Consider the following 24,056-nt stretch of genomic DNA (forward strand, 5'->3'; position numbering starts at 1 on the left):
TGCCATTTGGGTTCAGTTGAATGAAGGAGTTGGTCATCACGGGTAAGTGAATAGTAGAGAGATTTCACACAAAGAGGTGGTGAAAAAATTAACATAATTAAAATTAACAAAATTAACATAATCTACTACACTATATTCGGATCTTTTTCTCTTTTTTTCTCTCTTTTTCTCTTTTTCCTGAGCTTCCTCGAGGAAGAGCTGTTTCACGGTGTTTTAGATTTTTACTCTGGGACACAATGAGCTACGAGGAATCTATTTAGCATTTACCATTTGATTGCTCACTTGGCCCCACAAATGTGAGATAAAATGCATCAGTTTTTTGATAGATTCTCAATGTACCCCAGACACACGGCTATAATTCTACACTCTCACTACTCCAAGGTTAATATATAAGACATTTAATTGTAGGTCACCACTATTAACACAGTATATCACCAGGTTATAACATTAAAATAATATTATGAGCAACCCAATAAAACGTGGGTAACAGGATGGGGTGCGGAATTCAGTTGCCATACTGTGTACAACAGGTTATCATTGTAAGTGTTTCTATCATGTAAGAGTTTTATCGTAGCTGCAATATAGATATTGCCTAAGCTAGAGGTAGTGGAAGGGCTTATTCAGGATTGAACTGGGCTGGTGGGAAACTGCGAAAAAACCAAGTGGGCCCCGGTGACCCAGACCTGCACCCCACGAATAACACTGTACACTTGACTCATACTCGCTGACCTCCCCATATCCAGAAGTTAATGGTACAGGTATGGGATCTGTTATGGGACCTGGGGTTTACTGGATAATGGATCTTTCCGTAATTTGGATCTTAATACAGTCTACTAAAAAAAATCACGTAAACATTAGACTATAGACTGTTTTTGCTTCCAATAAGGATTAATTATATCTTAGTTGGGGTACTATTTTATTATTTCACAGAAAAGGAAATCATTATTTAAATTTTAAAAAATTTGGATAAAATGGAGTCTGAGGGAGACAAGCTTCCCATAATTCTCTGGATAATGGGTTTCTAGATAATGGCCCAATTGATACAACCTGATTATGCATGTATGACTTGTTAGGCACTGTCTATAGTGTCTCTCCAAGATGGCAGGACTTCTTGTTCTGTTCTTGAACCCTGGTCTGCTTGATGAACTATTCCTGCCTTAACCCTCTCAGCAACTGGGAGTTTTCCAATTGTATGCGGGCAGGTATCCTGATGGTCATGGGTCACTCTCTTCCCAGCTTCTTTATTATACCCAGAGGATTGAAAAAGTCAGAATCCGAAAATCTCCGACCTACTGAGGTTGTAGATACAGTAAGTCAATGGGAAAAGTCCCTATCCTATTTGAAAGATTCTGTGGTCTGCGTTGGAATTAGTCCTGAAAATCCAACTATTTCAGACTTTTTGGGTAAAATTCCATAAAATTCCGGCTTTTCGGAGAAAAAGTCTGAAAAAAATCAAGAGATTTGGGTTCCCTGTTCCTGCTCTGTGCTTGTGTTTCTTATTGCTTGTTGGATCTCCTGGTATTGACCTCGGCCTGCCAATTGGACTTTCCTTGCCAGCCACCTTCCTTCGACCATTGGCCTGGTAAAGGACTTGTGTTTTTTTTTTACTTGACTCTGCATTAATTACTGCTGTATTGCTTAAATACATCTTCACATTCTTACAACGTGTCAGCTGCCTTTCAAGCATTTCTATTATCCACGTTACACAGCACATAGGCTCCTACGTTCCAGCCATTCACCTGTGGCTCAACCTGACAGGAGATGGCTTTCCATAATTCAGAGTTTTCCCAATAACAGATCCCATACCGGTAAACAGTAAAAGCATGACAAGTTTTAGCCGTTTATTGTTTCTTTTATTTGAGATTATTTTTTCAATTAATAAATCTCAAACATTTGCGTTCAGTAAACTCAAATTAAAAAAAAAATTCCGTTAATGTTATAGAGCTGGACAATAACTCATTCTCATAATTATTTTTATTTGTTTCCCATCTCAAGATCAACAATTTTTTTAGAAACTGTAGCATTTTTAACACAAACCGGTCCTAAATCTTTTCACATATCATTGGTTCAGGGTATTCATTTAATCCAGGTAAGAGCTTAGTATCAATGGTGTAAAGCTTACCATTCTCAGGAAGATCTGCTAGTTTGACAGACTCATCAAACAAAAAGTTTTTTGCCTAATTTGGCCAAATTGGACTGATATAAATATTTTTTTTTTGAAGTGGACTGATATAAATATTTAGTCACAGAGCCAAAAGATAAGAGCAATGAACCTGTACAGAGTCAAGATCCACAGATCAATGTTGTCACTGACCAACTTGCGTTCCTTCCCAGTTAGTCAACGTTCTGAGGTCTTCACAAAAAAACTCCATACTGTGTTGAGATCAACTTGAGCTTGTGGATATGAGTTAAGACTCCCGTTTGTGCTTGTAGCATCTTGTCATTCTGGTATAAGATAAAGTTTACTCATATTTAGTTAGTGGTATGTGACTGTCATACACAATTCTTGAGTCTACTGATGGGACTTTGGTCTTTAATACTCAGACAGCTCTTGGTTTCTCTTGATGTCTATGCTCTTTAGATCTTCACAAAATTGCTGATGTTTAAAGAGAAAGTATGGTAGTAAAAACAGGTGCTACTCTCAACAAACCATGTTACCAACTTTTCCTGAGCCAATACAGAATCCATTTTATCGTGTTAAAGATAAAATGATAGATAAATAAGTAAATTAATGATTTAAGACTTGCTGTACTCTAAGAATGTACTTCAGATGGGACCTGCTCCAATACAACCAGGGGCAAGGTTATATAACACTTTAAAAACCTAAATATTTCAGTTCCAATCACTCCATAACCAAGGAGAGGTTCATGTTAAACTCCCCCAAATGTTCTATTTGGTCTTTCGACATCCTTCTAAATCCTTTCATTTTAGGAATTTGGCTTGGTGGGTAATTTTATGACTCTAACAACTGATGTAAATTCCTACACCCTTTTCAGTTATATTTCTTTGACTCTTTAAGAGGAACCGGCTTCTTCTGAAGAACTTGAATTGTTTTAATTCTTAATTTCAAACCATAAATCAGAGGATTAAGAAGCGGAGGCACCGCCAGAAAATGTATTGACATAAAAACTTTCAGAGCATGAGGGAGAGTTGTAGGTGAGTAGCGGTAGAGAAATATCTCAAAAAGTACATTGATGAGAAAGGTTGCAATAGCAATAAGATGACGAGGGCAGGTCTGGAAGGCTTTGACCCTGAAATCAGGACTGGATTTAGGTCCGATGCTGCCCTAGGCACCGGACCCAAACACGCCCCTACGTGACGCATGTGATGTCAGCGCGTCTTGCGCCTGACGTCACATGCACAGACGTCGCGGAATGTAACTTCCGCCAACCAGCCGTCCCCATACCTCTCTTTCAGTGCAGAATTCTGCTGGAGCAGCACTATTAACTGATTCATTTTGAAAAAAAATTTTTTCCCCATGACAGTATCCCTTTAAAGTAACCCTCAAGTCTATAACTCTTGTTCTTTTCTATGGGAAAATAAGATCCCCGCTATGTGAATATAAAGTCCGCTAATATACTTGTAAAGAGTAATCATGTCCCCTCGCTAAACCAATTTCAACCTTGATAAGCTTCTCCTAGTTTTATTCTTCCACTCAATTTACCCATCTAGTCTCTCTATCTCTCATTAGACGGCGGAAATTCGCTGGACTTTATAATCACATAGAGGAAATCTTAATTTCCCAAAAAATGTGCAAAACTGCGAAAAAATTGTGAAAATCAAAAATTGACGCCCGGGTCTACACGGACGCACGTCCGAAAAGTCGTGGGGGGTTCGCAAATTTATACGCCGGTGGCAAAAGGGGAAATTCACCTCAAATTCGTGCCAGGCAAATTTATTCGGCGATCACATATGGAGCCTATAACTTTGCACAATTAATATCATCTTCATCAGCAAAAATAGAGACGTGTCTGTATAATTGCTTGTCCCAGTAAAGTGCAATACACAGGCAGCTGGGGTTGTTTGTGTGAATAGCTGCTTCACCTCAATCACTTGTATGAACAGTACTTTGCACTTGGTTTCTACTTTATATCCTTTTATCCTTAACAAATAGTGCAAATAAAATCTACTTGGTATGTTGTGCCCTCTAGTGGTGATGTGAGAGCAACACATTGATTCTTAATCGATTTATGTCCTAAAACAAATCAGCTGAAATCAGATGAGGAGGAACAGGAGCCTCTGCCGTCTTATCTGCCTGGGACAAAAGTGATTCCGGACTTACATTTCCTTCTGTGGAAACGTCCCACCAGTTGATACTCATGATCACTATAAGCTGTGTATAAACTGCCAGTAACTGCCACTAACTGTCAGCATGCACACACAAACATGCACACACACAAACATGCACACACACAAACATGCACACACACAAATTATTCTGTTCTTTTTCCCCTCAAAGGATAAGGAAAGGCTTAGTGCACTTGGGTTGCAAATGTTAGGCACCCCAAGTGATTGTATTGACTTACCTGAAACCCCGGGTCGGGGTCGGTTCTCCTATCAGCAGAAAACTGCACCGGCCCGGGGTTATACCAGTGAGCACCACAATCACTTAGGGGTGCCTAACATTTGGCACCCCCAAATGCACAAAGCCTTTCCTTCTCCTTTAAAGATTTTATATTTTGGAGTCAAACAAACAAAAGCATTGGGTATTTTGAAAACTATTTTCACCGTACACCAGCTATATGGTAGCCCTACATGCCGTCCCATCTCCTGCCCCTCATGAACACTACACGTAGCTCTGTATATATCAGGGACAAATGCAGCTCTTTGCACTGGGAAGCCAAGCACAGACACTTTAGATAGGGTTGCCATCTGTCCGGTTTTATTGATTATTGTGAAAATCAAATAAAAAAAACCTCCCATCCGGTTTTCCAAATAAGGAAAACCGGGCAGGATTCCCCATGATTGACATGTTGATCGGCCAATCACCGCATCATAGCCCCACCCCTAGATGTCACGCTTCCGCCCCTCGATGTCACCAAGGCCTGACGCGTTTTGTGTCTACCGGGGACACTTAGTCATAGGCTCAGGCCTTGGTTCTTAATTATGGAGAATAAAATGTAAGCTTTTTAAACTTTTACAATTTGACTCTGGCTCTACTATTTTGTGGGTTCAGTCTTGTGCCGGCCTCTACTGATGTCTCCTGATATTGTTAGGGGTGACATGTATAACACAGGCAGGGGACTTTGCTCACTGGAGCTGAATCACTGACCAAGAAAATTCATCTTTATATTTAGGTTTTTTTTTTTATTTGGGGGAGTCCCAGCCCTGACTTCTCTGTCTGTGTTGCTTCTGTGCATGGAGGGTGGCAGAGTCCCCATCTCTTCTGAGCTGACAGGAAGTTGACAGAAAGGAAAGGTTGTGGGGAGGAAGCAGAAGTGCAGGAAGGAAGGGTTGTGGGGAGGAAGCAGAAGTGCAGGAAGAAGGGTTGTGGGGAGGAAGAGGAAGTGCAGGAAGGAAGGGTGTGGGGAGTAAGAGGAAGTGCAGGAAGGAAGGGTTGTGGGGAGGAAGAGGAAGTGCAGGAAGGAATGGTTGTCGGGAGGAAGTGCAGGAAGGTAGGGTTGTGGGGAGGAAGTGCAGGAAGGAAGGGTTGTGGGGAGGAAGAGGAAGTGCAGGAAGGAATGGTTATGGGGAGGAAGAGGAAGTGCAGGAAGGTAGGGTTGTGGGGAGGAAGAGGAAGTGCAGGAAGGAAGGGTTGTGGGGAGGAAGAGGAAGTGCAGGAAGGAGAGGCAGACAAGGATGATTCTGGGATGTGCCAGGGATGAGGAGAAGTAAAGGGAGTTTCTCAATGGCCCCTGAAGGTGCTGCATTTTAATTGGTACCCAGCAGATCAGAAGTGAGGCAAGTTGTATGAAATCACTGCTTTATGCACCAGTGTGTGTATAAATATTATATACCCCAGAGTTGTGATTGTGCCTCAGACAAATTCCCGGGAAGAGGCTTAAACCTCATAATTGTGAGCCTGGAGGCAACTTATAGGTATTAGAACAGACTAAACTCATAAGGAATAATAGTAGGGATATACCTATAGAGAAATATATCAAACAGTGAACTTGTCACAAAGTTGAAGGTGGTTATCAGCTGAGGAGTTGTGATAGGCAAATTTGTCCAGTTTCGCTTTGGAGAAAACTTCGGATATTGCGCATGCAATGAGAGAAATGGTGAAATATTCGCCAAAACGCAAATTTTGACGCCCACGTCAATTTAGACGCGCGTCAATTCTGATGCCCTTGTCAATTTTGACGCCGGCATTAAAGTCAAAGAGCGTCTGAATAATGTTGATGCGCAACGGTTTTGACATGATAGACTTTTCTGACGCTCGTCCAAAATTTTTTGACGCACTTTTCGCGGCAGTTTCACTAATTTATTTGCCGGCAGCGAAGTGTGGCAATTCGCCACCAATTTATTCGCTCATCACTACTGAGGAGTACAGGCGTGCAAAGCTTTAGCAATGACAACTTGTGTAGATCTTGCACAAACGCTGAGAATCTCTAAATAGGAACACATTATTACCATTAGAAGCAAACCAACAAATGTAGAGACAATAAAAAGTCCAAAGACATTATTAATGGTGGTTTCAATGCAAGAAAGTCTCACTATTGACCAGTTGTCACAGAACAGGCACAAAGGGAGCCTGTAGGTCAATAGCATGTGAGTACCAAAGGCTACAATGGAATAAGTCCAACTTCCCACAATCATCTTGAACACCGTTGAGAGGGACATGATGTTGTTGTATCTCAGACGATTACAAGATGCAAATGTAACGGTCAAGCTCCATGACTGATCTGTGGAATTTTGCATTGTTGTTAATTTTGGTTCCTGCAGGAAAAGAAATTTGTACCAAAAAACTGGTAAAGACTGTTACGATTCAGAAATGCAAAACAAATTGATAAATATTACTTAAAATAAGAGAAAATTACTCATCGCTTGTACAGAGAGATAAAATGATGGAAGTTTCTGTGAGTTTTCTCCCGCTGTTCTGGTTTCTTTCCACAGTTGGAAATATACTGTAAAGAGTTTCCTCATCTTGAAATTCATCTTAGTGTGTGTGATAGGGAGACTACATTGGAGCAGCAACTAATATGGATACTTTCCTCATTTTTATATATAATATATGGGAACCATATAAAATAAGGCGAATAATGTTTTACAGTTTAGCAAATGTATTTGTGTATTTGCTGTATCTTTACATTTGAAATGTGTGCCCCAACCCTGTACCTCCAAAATCAATACTAGTGATGGGCAAAGTTGTCCCGTTTCGCTTTGCAGAAAAATTTGTGAATTTCCAGCGAAATTCTTGAAACATTGAAAATTTTTGTAATCCGGCTTTTGACGACCTCATCAATTCTGACGCTCGTGTCAATTTTGATGCCAGTGTTAAAGTCGATGGGTGTAAATGTTGACGCGCTAAGGTTTTGACGCAAGCAACTTTTCCGACGCGAGTCCAAAATTTTTCAACGCCGGCGAATTTTCACTGCAGTTTTGCGAATTTATACGCCGGTGGTGAAATTCGCAACAAATTCATGCCTGGTGAATATATTCGCCCATCACTAATCAATACAATTTGATTTTAGTTATAATGATTCGGTGTAATGGTATGGCTGAGCAATAGTTCTACTAGGCTTTGGCCACTATTTAGGGTGTTTCAAAAGTCCAACCTCCAGAAAAGAAACATATAAATCTAATGCAAAAAATGTAAGAATGAAAATGTACACTTCAGTGGTGATTTATCAAAGTTCAACAATGAATTTTTGGTACAATTCGAATGTTTTTGCACAAAAACTCACAAATTCAAATTATATTTTCAAAAACTCAAATATCTGGCAGAAAAACTCGAATGTAAAAAATCGGCATCTAAAAGCTGGTCAGTTTATATAGAAGTCATTGGGAGTTGTCCTAGGCAAAATTTAAGCCATTTTTAAATGTGAGTTTTAATTCTAGTTTTTGAGTTTGTAAACTTGCAACTTCGAGTTTCTAAATCCTGTAAACTTAAAAAAATTTAAAAAATTTTTACGATTGTATTCAATGAAGTTTTTTACATTCTGATTTTTTCATAAAAAAGCAAACAAATTTATAGTAAATTTTTACTTTATTTCTGTCGCCATTTTTACAGCCATAATGAAATTAAAGCCAAGCCAAGCATTCTGCATCAAGATCCTATAACTGTGTTTAATATTAAGCAAGAAAGTCAGAAAAGATTCCATCAACTGTATCATACGTCACATGCAGCAGAAGAATAAACATTCCTGGAACTTTTGTAATTTTTTTGTGGTCCCAGGGAGAACATAAAATCGTGGTTCCACCATATATGAAAGTAGATGTGAAAGGAAAATTAGCAGTGTAAAATATCACATTATGGGCTGAGACTTTTTTTTAAAAAAATGCAAGATATGTACAGGCCCGGATTTGTGGCGTTGCCTAGGGCAGCAGAATGTTAGGGGAGGCATGCCGCCCAGCGCTCCGGTTTAGGCGCGCACCGAAGGGGGGTATGTGGGCAGGCGCTAGGACCTGGATCTGGCAATGGATATGTAGACAATAAGAAGAGCAAGGATTTGGGGTAGGCACATACATTTGTATAAAATTTTCATAAAACTGGAAGGTGGGTACCCCTGCAACTGATCATGGGTTTTATAATGAAATAAGTTAACTTTTTAATGAAGCTTTTTACAAAAGATATACAAATATTTTAAAACAGTTTTGTCTCTCATATAAGACCAGTTTAAAAGAAGCAAAGGGTTGGTTTGTAGGCGCCATGATTTTTACACACCTGTGACCTAAAACTATGAAAACTGCTGCACAGAGACACCTGTGGTGGTCTTACTTGCCTGGTTTCCTAAATATTCCCAATATCATCTATTATATTATGTATAATATTGAACCCGCCTAAAGCATCAGCATCTCTATAGTAGTAATGATCCAGGGCTTCAAAGTTGTTTGCCGTCTTGGATATAGTTAGGAGCGTCTGAGACACACACATTCTCTTGGGCTTTCATGAGTTTTCATAAGGATTTTTTTTTACAAAGAAATTCTTCAGCACCTAGAAGCTGCCGAAAACTTGAATCTAAAAGGAATATTGGAAATGACTATTGAAAAATCCATAAGCTAGATAGTTTATCCCACAAAGGGGTAGGAATAGGGACCAATGAATCCTAGAAAAGTAATCTTGGTGGACACATTATTCCCAAAGGAGTTCAATGTTCTCACATTTTTATATTGGCTTTGGCCCATAGCCATTTGGTGAACCAAAATTAAGGTCACTAGAATAAGAATAGGAGTAGATTAATTTTTGCACTAAATAATAACTGGTTGGAATGATATAATATTGTTTTTGGATGGGAACATAGCTCTATATTCCTCCTGGGCATATTGTTAATAAATTGCTATTGTACCATTTTGAATAGTGATGGGCGAATTCCTCCCATTGCGGGAAAAATTTGCAAATTTTCTGGCGAAACGGAAGAAAACAGCGAAAAATTCACTAAAAATCGTGAAATTGGAAAGTTCATGGAAAAATCTTGAAATTCAAACGTTTCACGAAAAAATAGTGAAATTCGAATGTTTTCAGGAAAAATAGTGCAATTCGAACGTTTTCACAAAAAAATTAAGCAATTCGAACGTTTTCACAAAAAATTTGAGCAATTCGAAGTTTTCACGTTAAAATCAAGCAATTTGAAAGTTTTCACTAAAAAAACAAGCAATTCAAACGTCTTCAAAAAAAAATTGAGCAATTCGAACCTTTTCACAAAAAATCTTGTAAATTGACACCGGCAAATCTTTGCGGGAGATCTGCAAATTTATTTGCCGGCAGCGAAACACGGAAATTTGAGGCAAATTCATGCCAGTCGAATTTATTCACCCATCACTAATTTTGAGCTCTCAGTGACCGGCAGCTGTACCACTTCTACAGTATATGGTGACAAACAATAAAATATGGAAGTATTGTTATAAACCAGTGGTCCACAACCGGTGGCTTATGAGCAACATGTTAATCACCGACCCCTTGGATGTTGCTCCCAGTGGCCTCAGAGCTGATGTTTATTTTTGAAATCATGGTTTGGAGGCAAGTTTTCTCCTGTAGGCTTCCAGTCCAATCACATCACTTAGTTTGCACCACCCAGAAACATTTTTTATGCTTCCGTTGCTCCCCAATTCTTTTTACATCTGGAGACCCCTGTTATAAATTAAGGCCATAAACATGATAAAGTATTAATGCACATAGCTATGAAATCTCCCTTTATTACTCTTTAAAGTTGATGGTTGTAATAGATGCTGCAAGTGGGTATGACCCCTTAGGTAGAAAATGGGTTACCGGCCACCTACAGCAAGTTAATGAACTGTAGGTCTGCATGTTGGGCATATACAATGATATGTTGTATTCAGTCATGGGGTTGATGACTTATCCTGTGAAGGAGCTCCTATATTGATCACTGGAAGAACTCTACACATAGGCCTTAACTAAGATATTACCATGCAACATGGCTCCCTAATGACAAGTGGATGTAAGATATGAGTGGTTGCTGAGATGAGGATTGTCTTGTTGATCTAGATGCCTCTGGTGGGACATGTTTCTTCTTCATCTTGGTTTCCACCTATTCTCTCTGTTGTACTACGTCTGACTTCTGCATGTTTAAGGCATTCCCTGTAATCCTCTTGAGATTGAAGGACTGAAGTATCTTTTTTCTCAAGTCTGTCATTTTTAGCCCATAAACAAATGCATTCAGAATGGGGGACACCACAAGGAATTGCAATGACATGAAGAGGCGAAATTCATAAGGGACAATAGTAGGGATATACCTGTAGAGAAATATATCAAAAAGTGAACTTGCCACAAAGTTGAAGGTGGTTATCAGTTGAGGAGTGCAGGTCTGCAAGGCTTTAGCAATAACAGCTTGTGAAGATCGTGCACAAACCCTGAGAATCTTAATATAGGAGCACATTATTAACATTAGGAGCAAACCCTCAAATGTAGAAACAATAAAAAGCCCAAACATATTATTGACAGTGGTATCAATGCAAGAAAGTCTCACTATTGACCAGTTGTCACAGTAGATCTTTAATATTTCTGTTCCACACAAAGGGAGCCTGTAGGTCAATAGCATGTGAGTACCAAAGGCTACAATGGAATAAGTCCAACTTCCCCCAATTATCTTGAACACCGTTGAGAGGGACATGATGTTGTTGTATCTCAGAGGGTTACAGATGCACACGTAACGGTCAAACGCCATGGCTGATAGTGTCGTCATCTCAAAGCATCCATAGAGATGAAGTAAAAATGCCTGCAGCCAACAAAATGAGTAGGAGATCGTCTGGACTTTGTAGAGCAAGGCGGCAAAAATACTGGGGTAAACGAGCATATTTTCAAATATTCCATTGACGCACAAAGCACTAATAAAAATATAAACTGGTTCATGTAACGAGTTGTGTATAATCACAGCAGCGATAATCAAACTGTTGGACACAATGTTCAACAAGTATCCCACCAACACCAGTAAACAGTAGAAGTATCGTATAGATGTGAGCCGCCCGTAGCCAAGGGTGAAAAATGGTGGGTGGGGGTCTGTGGAATTTTGCATCATCGTTAATGTTGCTTCCTGGTGAAAGAGGAATTTGTTTTAGACAATTTACGAAATCCAGTATTTTATATAAGGATTTAAATATGCAACGTCCTGAATAGGGATGTTAATTCAAATCCATGCACTGAATGTACCTATAGATTAACTCAACATGTTTTAGCTTGTACCCTAATTGTTGAGCCAGGATTTACAGGACAAGTAATCCAACACTTTTATTGAAAAATAAACTCTTTATCAGTGTAAAGCAGAGCAGATTTAGCAGGTTAGACTTCACATCTAACCAAACATCTCAGCCTACACCTTCAAGTTAAGATGCCATGTCCAAGCCACTATGGGGCAGATCATAGGTAGAGGTGAATTTTCGAATGAAAAAAAAATCAGATTTTGAGCTATTTTTTGTGTACTTCAACTAGGGAATAGTCCAAATTCGATTCAAATTTGAAAAAAATTCGAAAATTCCAATATCGAAATTTATCATGTACTGTCTCTTTAAAATTTGACTTCGATCATTTGCCATTTAAACCTGCAAAATTACAGTTTTAACATATGGGGGACCTCCTAGAACCCATTTGGAGTCAATTGGTGGACTATGAAAAATCAAAGGTTTTTTTGGGAAAAACTTTGAATTGAATTCGATCGAATGAACTATTAATTCGATTTGAACTATTCAAATTTGGCTGACTACAGACCTATTTGATCGAAAACGGACCTATTTGATCAAAAAAAAAAACTAATTTCTTTTGGATTTTTTGAATTCGAATTTCGACCCTTGATAAATATACCCCTATCTGTTTGTTTTTTTGCTTTTGTATGGGGTAAAGATGGGGCCTTTGTAGCTGAGGCATGGATTTGTGGCAAAATTCAGCACTTTGTCATCTGTGAATTTTTTATGCAGCAAAATTCCGCCATGACAAAAAAGTCGCCGAAGAAAAAACACATTTGGACAAAAATTTGGTGAGACAAAAAATTCACCAAGACAAAAAGTCACAGAGACAATACATTTGCCACATGAAAAACGCCATTTGACTTTAATGCATTTGGAGTGAGAACAAATTGTTGCACGTAAAAATTTTTTTTTTTATCACAATTGACTTCAATGCGTTTCATGAATCTTTTTCACAATTTTTATGCTGTTTTGCAAATTTTTCAGCAAACCGAAACAGAACAAATTCGCCTATCACTACAGTCAAGAAGGTAGTTTAGGGGTGATTTGTCAGGCTAGTTGTTTTTAGTTTTTTGGTGCTAATTTCAGGCATTTGAATTGTCCTCTATAAACTCATGTGTATGATATTTATTAAGAGCAACACATTTGTAAACCTTGAATGTAAAATTGTATTCCAAAGTTCATGTATAAGTTAATATAAGCCATTTATGGAAAATATAAGGCATTTTTCAATGCAAGTTTTTGGAATTTTTTGAGCCACTGAAAAGGATATATCAAGCAAAAGGTTTTCAAATTCTTTTTCACAGTTTTCTTTTTTTTAATAAATAAGCAAACATTTGTTTTTTGTTTTTTTTAAAATGGGAGTTTATTCAAAGTAGAAGAAACCTCTATCATTTTATTTTAATAAATTCATTATTTTTATTCATTATTTGGGAATTGTTTAACAGAAGGTCGGAGGGGTAACTCAGTTGGAATCCTTACATAACTAATAACTCCTAGAGGGCACATTTATCAAAGGTTGAATTTTGGTGGTATAAACTCTATTTCTTTAAAATCACAAATGCCATGAAAGTACAAACTAAAAAATAGCTGGAAAATATGAAAACCTCTAAACATTTGAGTTTTTCGGACAATTATTGGGGAAAAAAAACCCCCAAAAACCAAAAAGTCCAAATTGATTAAAAATGGTCCAGTAGGATCAGCACAGCTCCCATTGATGTTTAAGGGACCTTGACAGCTTATACTTGGTGCAGTTTTTCATGGTTTTTATACTTAATAAAACATTAAATTTTTGAGTTTTAGGGGACGATTTACAAAAATTTTCTTAGAAAGTTGTAATTTTTTTCATGTGTTATTTTCGGGATTTATGAAGGTGTTTTCACTGAACACTAATTTTTTTTGCTTTTATTATGAAATGTTCATGTTTTTCATGGAAATTTCTCGAACATTTTTTATTTTCTTACAAGAAAATACAACTTTTCATGATTTATTAAAATTCTCATGATTGTAATATCACGTGAGTTTAGGTGAATTTTTTTAGTACTAAATTAATCCCGTTGTCCAGTTTTTCATGGTTTTTATACTTAATAAAGCATGTCATTTTTACATTACATTTACACCAAATTTTTTAGAAACTTGTAATTTTTTTCATGTGTTATTTTCAGGATTTATGAAGGTGTTTTCACTGAACACGCTGAACACGTTGAACGCGCTGAAAAATTGTATGAAAATCTTCCCCTAAAACTCAAAAATGTCATGCTTTATTAAGTATAAAAACCATGAAAAACTGGAAAACGGGATTAACTTAGTTTGGATCTAGTACAAAGTACTATTTTATTATTACAAAGAAAAAGAAAATCATTTTTAAAAATTTGAATTATTTTTATAAAATGGAGTCTATGTGAGGTGGCCTTTTTGTAATTCTTAGCTTTCTGGATAATGGGTTTCCGGATAATGGACTACATGTACTAAAAAAAATTCACTCCAAACTCTAAACTAATTTTTTAATCTTAGTTGGGATCAAGTACAAGCTACTGTTTTATTATTACACAGAACAAGGAGATCATTTTTAAATTATTTTTAGAAATTTGGATTATTTGAATAAAATGGAGTCTATGGGAGATGGCCTTTCCGTAATCCAGAGCTTTCTGAAAAATGGGTTTCTGGATAACAGATCCCATGCCTGTACTTATACTAGGGTTATTCCAAAGATTCTTTTTTATTGTAGAACCTTTCAAAAACCATTAAGGTCAGAAAGAAAGCCCCTCTTTTCTGTGTATTACATGTTACTATTCTGTAAATATAAGCATTTCCTACTGAAATAGATATGAGATGTAAATGAGCAGTACGAAGGGCTGATAGGGCTCAACCCTCATTTCAGAAAATGCTAATTAAAAAAAAAAACCCTCAAAAGAAAAAGAATAAGAATTTAGGGCTCCCAGATACATTTGTATGTATTTTCATTTTAAATTGGAAGGCAAGTTTCATGTTTTTAATTCATCGAATTAAATTTATTAAAATCAGCCTTTACTTTCAGATTAATGAATCCATAAAAACAAACCAGTTGATGAACATTTAGGGGCATATTTATCAAGGGTCAAATTTCGAATTGAAAAAACTTCGAAATTTGAATTCAAAAACACCAACCGAAATTTTTTTTTGGTGAAATAGGTTCGTTTTCTATCGAATAGGTCCGTATTCGGCCGAATTCGAATCTTACAACGAAACTGGTACATGGCCCTACTCCAGTTTGTACATCTATATATATGAATATACAGTATATACAGTATATGGTTTTAAAGCTCATTAAATCTCTTTTCACTCCTGGATGGTGAAAACAATGATTTGATACTGAAAGAAACATTTGGTAAGAAAGGTATGAAAGTGTCAGTGTGACTTACTCACCTTGGGAGACGGCAGTTGGACAGAGGCAGACTGGGCTGAGAGTATTTATATCATTTCCAAATCACAGGAGTAACAAACCAATGGCAGTGATGGATCGTTTCCTCCGAATAACTGCTGAGATTGCGTCTTTTAGATCTGCACGAAGACGATTCATAACGGAATGTCTTCTCTTGGGAATGAATTGGTTTTAATCAACGTGGGTCCAAGAGTTCAAACCCCTTTTACTGGCTGAAAATATAACCTGAAAAATCAAAGGACCAATGACATGAATTTGTTTTTAAATTTGTTAGTATAGAACAAAAAAAAAAAACACAAAGACAAATGAAACTTTTAAATCGCTGAGTCTTTATAAAGAAATCACTTACCAAAACTCTGTGTAACGATACGTTACCCTGGTGGTCTAGAGTGTGCCGGTTTCTCTATGGCGCGCATGGGGTTTTATGTGCCGGCATGATTGATGACGTCATCACGCTTGGTGCGTAATTCAAACTCTAAATAAAGGGAATTCAGTGTTCTGCACATGGCACGTTGTTAGGTTCAATTAGTTTGTTCCTGGTGCTATTTCTAACTGAATTCTGCTGATCTGGTTATAATTCTGGTTATTGACCCTTGCCTTGCCTGACTATTCTGAACTCTGTATCCTGACCCTTGCCTCCCGGGTTATTCTGAGATGCTTTAAGATGCTTACCATCTGCTCTGTTTTGGGCAGCTACTGCAGACGGAAAGGAGCTTTGAACCTTCTGACAAATCTTAGAAAATTTACTGTGGCCCCGAACAAAGAGCTTGCCTGGAGGCAGTGGCATAGATAATACTGGACCCTACAGCAAATTACTTTTCAGGCCCCCAAAATATCTGTAGGTTGACCTGTTTTACCAATATTAATTGAAATTTGTATGAATTAGGACCTCATGGGGCCCCAATCCATCCTGGGCCCCCCCTGCAGTTGCAAGATTCCTCTCTAGTTACGCCCCTGCCTAGAGGCACATTAGGTGGTAAATTAGCCTGGGCTTCAGACAACTCTGGGCTCAGTGCTGCCACCATTACTCCCTCAGACACAGATTTCTCCTGAGACTAGAGATAAAACTCCCGGGAAGGGTATCTGCCTTAAGATTCCTTTTCCTCGGCCTAAAGGTTTTGTTAATAACACAATCCACTTGGTGGTTGTGTTTGGGTAACCAGGGAGAGCCTGAATAGCATGAAGATAACCCTTCTACAGACCAAGGTTTTAGACAAGAAGCCTCACAGTCATCTACCCATTGAAGTATCTTATTATCAACCCAATCCACTTGGGGATTGTGTTTCTGTAACCAGGGAAAATTTGTTCTAAGTGATTAGAACCCATGTACATAGCGAGATTTTCAGACTTTAAGGCACTAACCCACATCCTACGGAGCTTCCATCAATAATAAATACTTTGACTGATGGGACCAGGGGTAGTGTGGGTCTTTGGGCAAAATTAATATCTAGAAAGTTCCTCCCTCTGCCCCAGAATCTAAGAAGGCAGAACTTTCTATGTAACCCTTACCCACTGTAAGACGACCAGGAAAAATGCTTTAGAGGAAAGTGATCAGGGAGTAGAAACCCAGCAGGACCGAAACAGAACTTCCCAGAACTGATTAGGTTTCCCCATGTTCCCGGTCTCTTGGGACAGGTATCACGAAAATGCCCCACAATATAAGCACAACCCATTAGCCCACCTATGTACCTTTTCTGCAGAGGACAAACGGGTAGAGCCCAATTGCATAGGTTCCTCGGAAGGCCTAGGGGCTAAGACTTCAGGTTTAATTGCTAATTCTTAGGGGATATCATGAGGGGCAGAAAAGAGCGTTCTCTCCTGGTGCCTCTCCCTATGCCTCCTATCAATTTGAATAACAAGGTACATTAGTGAATCACGGGAGGACGGAGCAGGAAAGTTAACAAGGTTATCTTTGATAATATCTGAAAGGCCCACTCTTAACTGACTGCGTAAGTTAGTATTGTTCCAGCCCGTCTCTACCGCCCAACTGCAGAATTCAGTACAATAAACCTCAACCCGCCATTTGCCTTGCCTGAGGTTATGGATTGCTGCATCAGCAGAGGCGGCACGTGCAGGATCATCATAATTAATTACCATTGCCTTGAAGACGGCCTCCAGAGAGAGACGGGCTGGGTCAGCAGGGGACAGACTAAATGCCCATAGCTGAGGATACCCCTAGAGCAGGGTGATAACAAAATTTACTCGGGATTCCTCAGTGGGAAAGGAGTGGTGTAGGAACCCAAAATGTAACTTGCATGCCAGCCAGAAAGCAAAAAACTTGTTATGATCCCCTGTGAACTTTCGGGGAAAGGAATCTTGGGTTCTACTGCGTAGTTACCCGGGAGGGGAGCAGGAGTGCCTGGCGAGACTGGAGCAGTCGATTGCTGCTGAATAACATCCAGCCTTTCGGCCAGCAGAGGAAGCAGCTGCTCCTTCATTGTTTATGTCTGGCATGGTATAATGTAATGTCTGGTATCCAAAAACCCAGAATAAACCCCAAAGTCCCGGTCACAGCTCTCACTTCTGCCTATAGTAGCCACCTTTGGCTTCGGGAGCAGCCCTCCGCTACTCAGATGCCGCCAGGACTTAAGGCGAGTGGACCAAAGGGAAAGCTCTGGGCAGGTGAGGGAACCGTAACGTATAACTGGAATGGAGAACAAGGAGTTTGGTTAGGGTGCAAAACCAAACTGGCTGGGTCAAAACCAAACGGACAGTACAGTACCGAATCGGGAAGCTGAAGTGTAGTCGAGGTCACAGGCCAAGGTCATAGACAGATTAGAAGCGCCCTAAGGAATCAGAATCCGAAAAATAGTCAAACAAAGGCAGGGGTCAGTTCAGGCAGCAGATTGGCATGGTCATGGTCAGGCAGTGGTCAATAAAAGGATCAGACAATATATCGCACCCAGGAACTATGGAACATAGACCTATACTGGGCAATGCGTTACAGCAGAGTAAGGGGTTTTATAGCCAGTCAATTGGCTTACACACATCACCTGTGACGAGATTGGCAACAGGTGAAACAAGCCATGCTTACTAGCAATCACCAAACATAGACATAGGAGTGAAACAGTGGTAATACAGACAGTACAGGAACACCAAGTCCCAGGTGCAACTCCAGGCAGGTTATCACACTTTATATCCTCCAATAAGCTTAAATTTGGAGAGTCATTCCAGAAGCCATACTTCACTGCTCCTGTCTATAAAGAAAGCTGAGTACTTGGGGTATAGGGCAGGTAAATGCCAACTGTAGAGTCATCTATGGCACCCAGAATGTGCCTCTACTGTAGGTTGATGGGCGTAGAGTTGGAACAAGGACAAATGTAAGGCTACGAAAAATGAGACCTAAATGTTTCTTTACATCTCTAACCTTATTATGAGCTAAGGGGGCCCAGCTTGAATGTCAGTTAGGGGGAGATTTGGGGTGAGTGCTTATTTGTACCCTGGGTACCCCTGGAACTATAGCAGGGTGACACCCAATGTTTCTATAACCTTGTTATGAGCTAAGGGGGCTCAGTCTGAAGGTCAGTTAGGTGGAGATTTGGGGTGAGTGTATATTTGTGCCCTGGGTACCCCTGGAACTATAACAGGTTGACTGTTACCCCAATGTTTCTATATATCTGTAACCTTATGAGCTAAGGTGGCCCAGGTCAGTTATGGGGAGATTTGGGGTGAGTGCTTATTTGTGCCCTGGGTACCCCTGGAACTATAGCAGGGTGACACCCCAATGTTTCTATATATCTGTAACCTTGTTATGAGCTAAGGGGGCCCAGTCTGAAGGTCAGTTAGGGGGAGATTTGGGGTGAGTGCTTATTTGTGCCCTGGGTACCCCTGGAACTATAGCAGGGTGACACCCCAATGTTTCTATATATCTGTAACCTTGTTATGAGCTAAGGGGGCCCAGTCTGAAGGTCAGTTAGGGGGAGATTTGGGGTGAGTGTTTATTTGTGCCCTGGGTACCCCTGGAACTATAGCAGGGTGACACCCCAATGTTTCTATATATCTGTAACCTTGTTATGAGCTAAGAGGGCCCAGTCTGAAGGCCAGTTAGGGGGAGATTTGGGGTGAGTGCTTATTTGTACCCTGGGTACCCCTGGAACTATAGCAGGGTGACACCCCAATGTTTCTATATATCTGTAACCTTGTTATGAGCTAAGGGGGCCCAGTCTGAAGGTCAGTTAGGGGGAGATTTGGGGTGAGTGATTATTTGTACCCTGGGTACCCCTGGAACTATAGCAGGGTGACTGTTACCCCAATGTTTCTATATATCTGTAACCTTGTTATGAGCTAAGGGGGCCCAGTCTGAAGGTCAGTTAGGGGGAGATTTGGGGTGAATGATTATTTGTACCCTGGGTACCCCTGGAACTATAGCAGGGTGACACCCCAATGTTTCTATATATCTGTAACCTAGTTATGAGCTAAGGGGCCCAGTCTGAAGGTCAGTTAGGGGGAGATTTGGGGTGAGTGCTTATTTGTACCCTCGGTACCCCTGGAACTATAGCAGGGTGACACCCCAATGTTTCTATATATCTGTAACCTTGTTATGAGCTAAGGGGGCCCAGTCTGAAGGTCAGTTAGGGGGAGATTTGGGGTGAGTGCTTATTTGTACCCTGGGTACCCCTGGACTATAGCAGGGTGACACCCCAATGTTTCTATATATCTGTAACCTTGTTATGAGCTAAGGGGGCCCAGTCTGAAGGTCAGTTAGGGGGAGATTTGGGGTGAATGATTATTTGTACCCTGGGTACCCCTGGAACTATAGCAGGGTGACACCCCAATGTTTCTATATATCTGTAACCTAGTTATGAGCTAAGGGGCCCAGTCTGAAGGTCAGTTAGGGGGAGATTTGGGGTGAGTGCTTATTTGTACCCTCGGTACCCCTGGAACTATAGCAGGGTGACACCCCAATGTTTCTATATATCTGTAACCTTGTTATGAGCTAAGGGGGCCCAGTCTGAAGGTCAGTTAGGGGGAGATTTGGGGTGAGTGATTATTTGTACCCTGGGTACCCCTGGAACTATAGCAGGGTGACTGTTACCCCAATGTTTCTATATATCTGTAACCTTGTTATGAGCTAAGGGGGCCCAGTCTAAAGGTCAGTTAGGGGGAGATTTGGGGTGAATGATTATTTGTACCCTGGGTACCCCTGGAACTATAGCAGGGTGACACCCCAATGTTTCTATATATCTGTAACCTAGTTATGAGCTAAGGGGGCCCAGTCTGAAGGTCAGTTAGGGGGAGATTTGGGGTGAATGATTATTTGTACCCTGGGTACCCCTGGAACTATAGCAGGGTGACACCCCAATGTTTCTATATATCTGTAACCTAGTTATGAGCTAAGGGGCCCAGTCTGAAGGTCAGTTAGGGGGAGATTTGGGGTGAGTGCTTATTTGTACCCTCGGTACCCCTGGAACTATAGCAGGGTGACACCCCAATGTTTCTATATATCTGTAACCTTGTTATGAGCTAAGGGGGGTCCAGTCTGAAGGCCAGTTAGGGGGAGATTTGGGGTGAGTGCTTATTTGTACCCTGGGTACCCCTGGAACTATAGCAGGATGACACCCCAATGTTTCTATATATCTGTAACCTTGTTATGAGCTAAGGGGGCCCAGTCTGAAGGTCAGTTAGGGGGAGATTTGGGGTGAGTGATTATTTGTACCCTGGGTACCCCTGGAACTATAGCAGGGTGACTGTTACCCCAATGTTTCTATATATCTGTAACCTTGTTATGAGCTAAGGGGGCCCAGTCTGAAGGTCAGTTAGGGGGAGATTTGGGGTGAGTGATTATTTGTACCCTGGGTACCCCTGGAACTATAGCAGGGTGACTGTTACCCCAATGTTTCTATATATCTGTAACCTTGTTATGAGCTAAGGGGGCCCAGTCTGAAGGTCAGTTAGGGGGAGATTTGGGGTGAGTGCTTATTTGTACCCTCGGTACCCCTGAAACTATAGCAGGGTGACACCCCAATGTTTCTATATATCTGTAACCTTGCTATGAGCTAAGGGGGCCCAGCCTGAAGGCCAGATAGGGGGAGATTTGGGGTGAGTGTTTATTTGTACCCTGAGTACCCCTGGAGCTATAGCAGGGTGACTGTTACCCCAATGTTTATAGATATGTAACCTTGTTATAAGCTAAGGGGGAAACACGCACATAGCAGTAAATTCATTTTGGAGGGTTGAACACATCTTAATTCAAATCTTGAATCTCGTTTTTGAAAAAAAGATTTGGGGGAGAAATAAAAGCACCTGTGGTTAATAACACTCACTTATCAATTATGCCTTCATGTATCCATTTTCTTATTATTTATAATGTACAATGCAATTCTGTATAATATCATATTTTTCTATCACTTCGTGGTTTCTGCAGATGTTTCTCTATATCATATCATTTATTTTAGCCAAAGTAAAGATCTCATCTCTTGATGTTTCCCAGGAGAAAAACCTTTCCCTTCCAAAATGATTACACTGAATATTGTGTAGGGAAACTGTACATGTCATCATTTAGTGCTAATTAGAAGAACAATTAAGTAGGGGATGACAGTAGAATGTGTGACACAAGGACCCTGGGGGGTAATTAGAGTGTGTCAGATGTAGATCTCCTGGGTAAAGTTACATTAGGGATATCAAAACACAGTTGACTACAGTACAAATAAATTATCCCCATGAATATTGATTTAATGCTTGAACGAGTGGTTCCCAGTCACTTACGAAGAACAAAGAAACAGACTGACTAGAGATGTAAGCTCTTGAGTAAACACAAATAAAAAAAAGCATCATCACTGAGATCCAATTACAAAATGTGTAAAATTACAGTTTGCCTTTTCTAGTATTTCAGCAACAACAAATTGAATGTGAACAAATGTAAAACAAAAGTAAAACGTTGTATCATCTTCAGTTACTGTACTGTATTTAATAACTAAAGTAAGGGATGAATCGTTGCTATTGCCTATTACAGTCTTGATATATTGTGTATTAATCTTTAAATGTTTTCTTTTATTTTATATGTGAAGCTGTTTGTAAAACATCCACAAAAGATGATCAAATTGGTCATTATCTGCCAAACCGTACTAACCCTAAAGGTGGCCATAGACGAAAAGATCAACTCGTTTGGCGACATCACCAAACGAGCCGATCTTTCCCCCAATATGCCACTAACGGGCATGGCTATATTGGGGGTAATCTGAACGTTCGGCCCTATGGCCAAACGATCAGATTATGATGAAAGCGAAATGGGCTACGGCGGGATCGGTCGGGACAAAACCTGTCCGTTCGACCAAACGACCGATCTCCGCCAGACGAAAAATGTCAGGACTCTCCACACACGGTCCAAAAATCGCACGAATCCTCGATTTGTGCGTCTTTGCATCTATGGCCACCATTACCCTAACCTGATGGAGCAGGTTTTACTGAAACAGAGACTTGTAACAATTGCGGCTTAGGACCAACGGGTTTAGTGTCAAACCAGAATAATTCAGTATGCTTCCAGAAAACAGCACTTCTTGCTGTGCAATACTTGTTTTGGGGGCTTTACACCTCCCTTCATCAATTGTAGACCTCTTGAGACATGATGGTAAAACTGTCACAATAAAACAAGAATTGCACAGCAAGAAGTTTACTGGATTACTGTGATTTGGCCGTTCATCTAGAAAACAGCACCACCCATGAGTATCTGCACTCGTGTAAGTGTGAGTAAAGCTCAATACTCTTTCCCAGTTGAAGAGCTGCCATGTGTAGTTAATCTTATATCATAGTGGCCTTATCCCAAAAGTGGAACCAAAAGTTTTATTCAAAATCTCCAAATAAGTCAATTTACACACTTTTCCATGCCATCGTGAAGATAATTATCCACGTCTGCCATATTTGTTTTTATTCTGCCGTACCCCAGATGCTATCATGAAATGTCTTACATGTTATCATTCTATTGGCATGGAGTTTGTTGAGGTGGTTTGTTTTAATAGGTTAGGGTCAACAGCAAAGGTAGGGAAAAGAGAGAAAGACGAATAATAGCCAAAAAAAAAGTGTATTGGTGCTTTGTGATTAAATTAATATAAACGTCCAGGTTCATAGAATGTTTTACTTTAAGTTCCTATTTTCTGTATATGTTATTTGATGTTCTAGATATGGACTCATGGTTTGTTCCTCACTTTCTTGATCATTGCTTGCCTAGACCTGTGCCTGATATCTACTGGACTGTTGGCTGTTCCTTAATCCCTAGTATCTTAATTCCTTCTTATTTTCAAAGGGATAGCAGTGTGCCAATACTAAATTACAAACGTTGTTAGAAAGATTAGCATCAGGGAGCCCATTAAAGCAGAGATGCCCAACAGGAGGCCTTTCAGTTTCAAGGCATTGACTCCATGTGGGCTACATAGATTTCAGGGTATGTCATATTGACGGAGATATTTAATATTAGCTAACTTCCCTAGTGCCATTACAATGTCCCATGCCTTGTGGACAGTTTTCCCCCAAAACAGATTAATTTTCATGGAAGAGATGGCAGTTAGAATACAAAGATCTAATGTAACTGGCAGTTTTGATCATATAAACCATGTAGGACGGATGAAAGCCAATGATATATCTATGTTACTAAAAGGTATAACAAGTATAAAAGGCAGATACTGAAAAATCTTTCTGGAGACTTTTATTCCTAAACTGTGGGGCAAAATCATTAAGAGACATTAATACATTATACATCAATCAAGAAACTATTGATAAAAAAATTCCAGTGCTCATAGGATTTCATATGTTTTGGTGGCCATACTCCATCACAAGGGTAATTCCATACTGTCAATCTGCTGATCACAATTTTATACGCACAACATCATCCTAGTGGTCCAAATCA

At 39.8% G+C, this 24,056-nt stretch overlaps 1 protein-coding gene across 1 annotated transcript; it reads right to left on the reverse strand.

Annotated features, from left to right (window-relative positions):
* Positions 1-10,368: 10,368 nt before the first annotated feature.
* On the reverse strand, positions 10,369-11,714 carry LOC108705138 (olfactory receptor 51I2). Its single transcript, XM_018241939.2, has one exon. The coding sequence runs from the start codon at positions 11,634-11,636 to the stop codon at positions 10,650-10,652; it is 987 nt and encodes a 328-aa protein (XP_018097428.2). The 5' UTR covers positions 11,637-11,714; the 3' UTR covers positions 10,369-10,649.
* Between the last annotated feature and the right edge of the window lie 12,342 nt (positions 11,715-24,056).

The sequence above is a fragment of the Xenopus laevis genome, chromosome 2S, assembly GCF_017654675.1.
Source record: "Xenopus laevis strain J_2021 chromosome 2S, Xenopus_laevis_v10.1, whole genome shotgun sequence".
Taxonomy (NCBI): Eukaryota; Metazoa; Chordata; class Amphibia; order Anura; family Pipidae; genus Xenopus; species Xenopus laevis.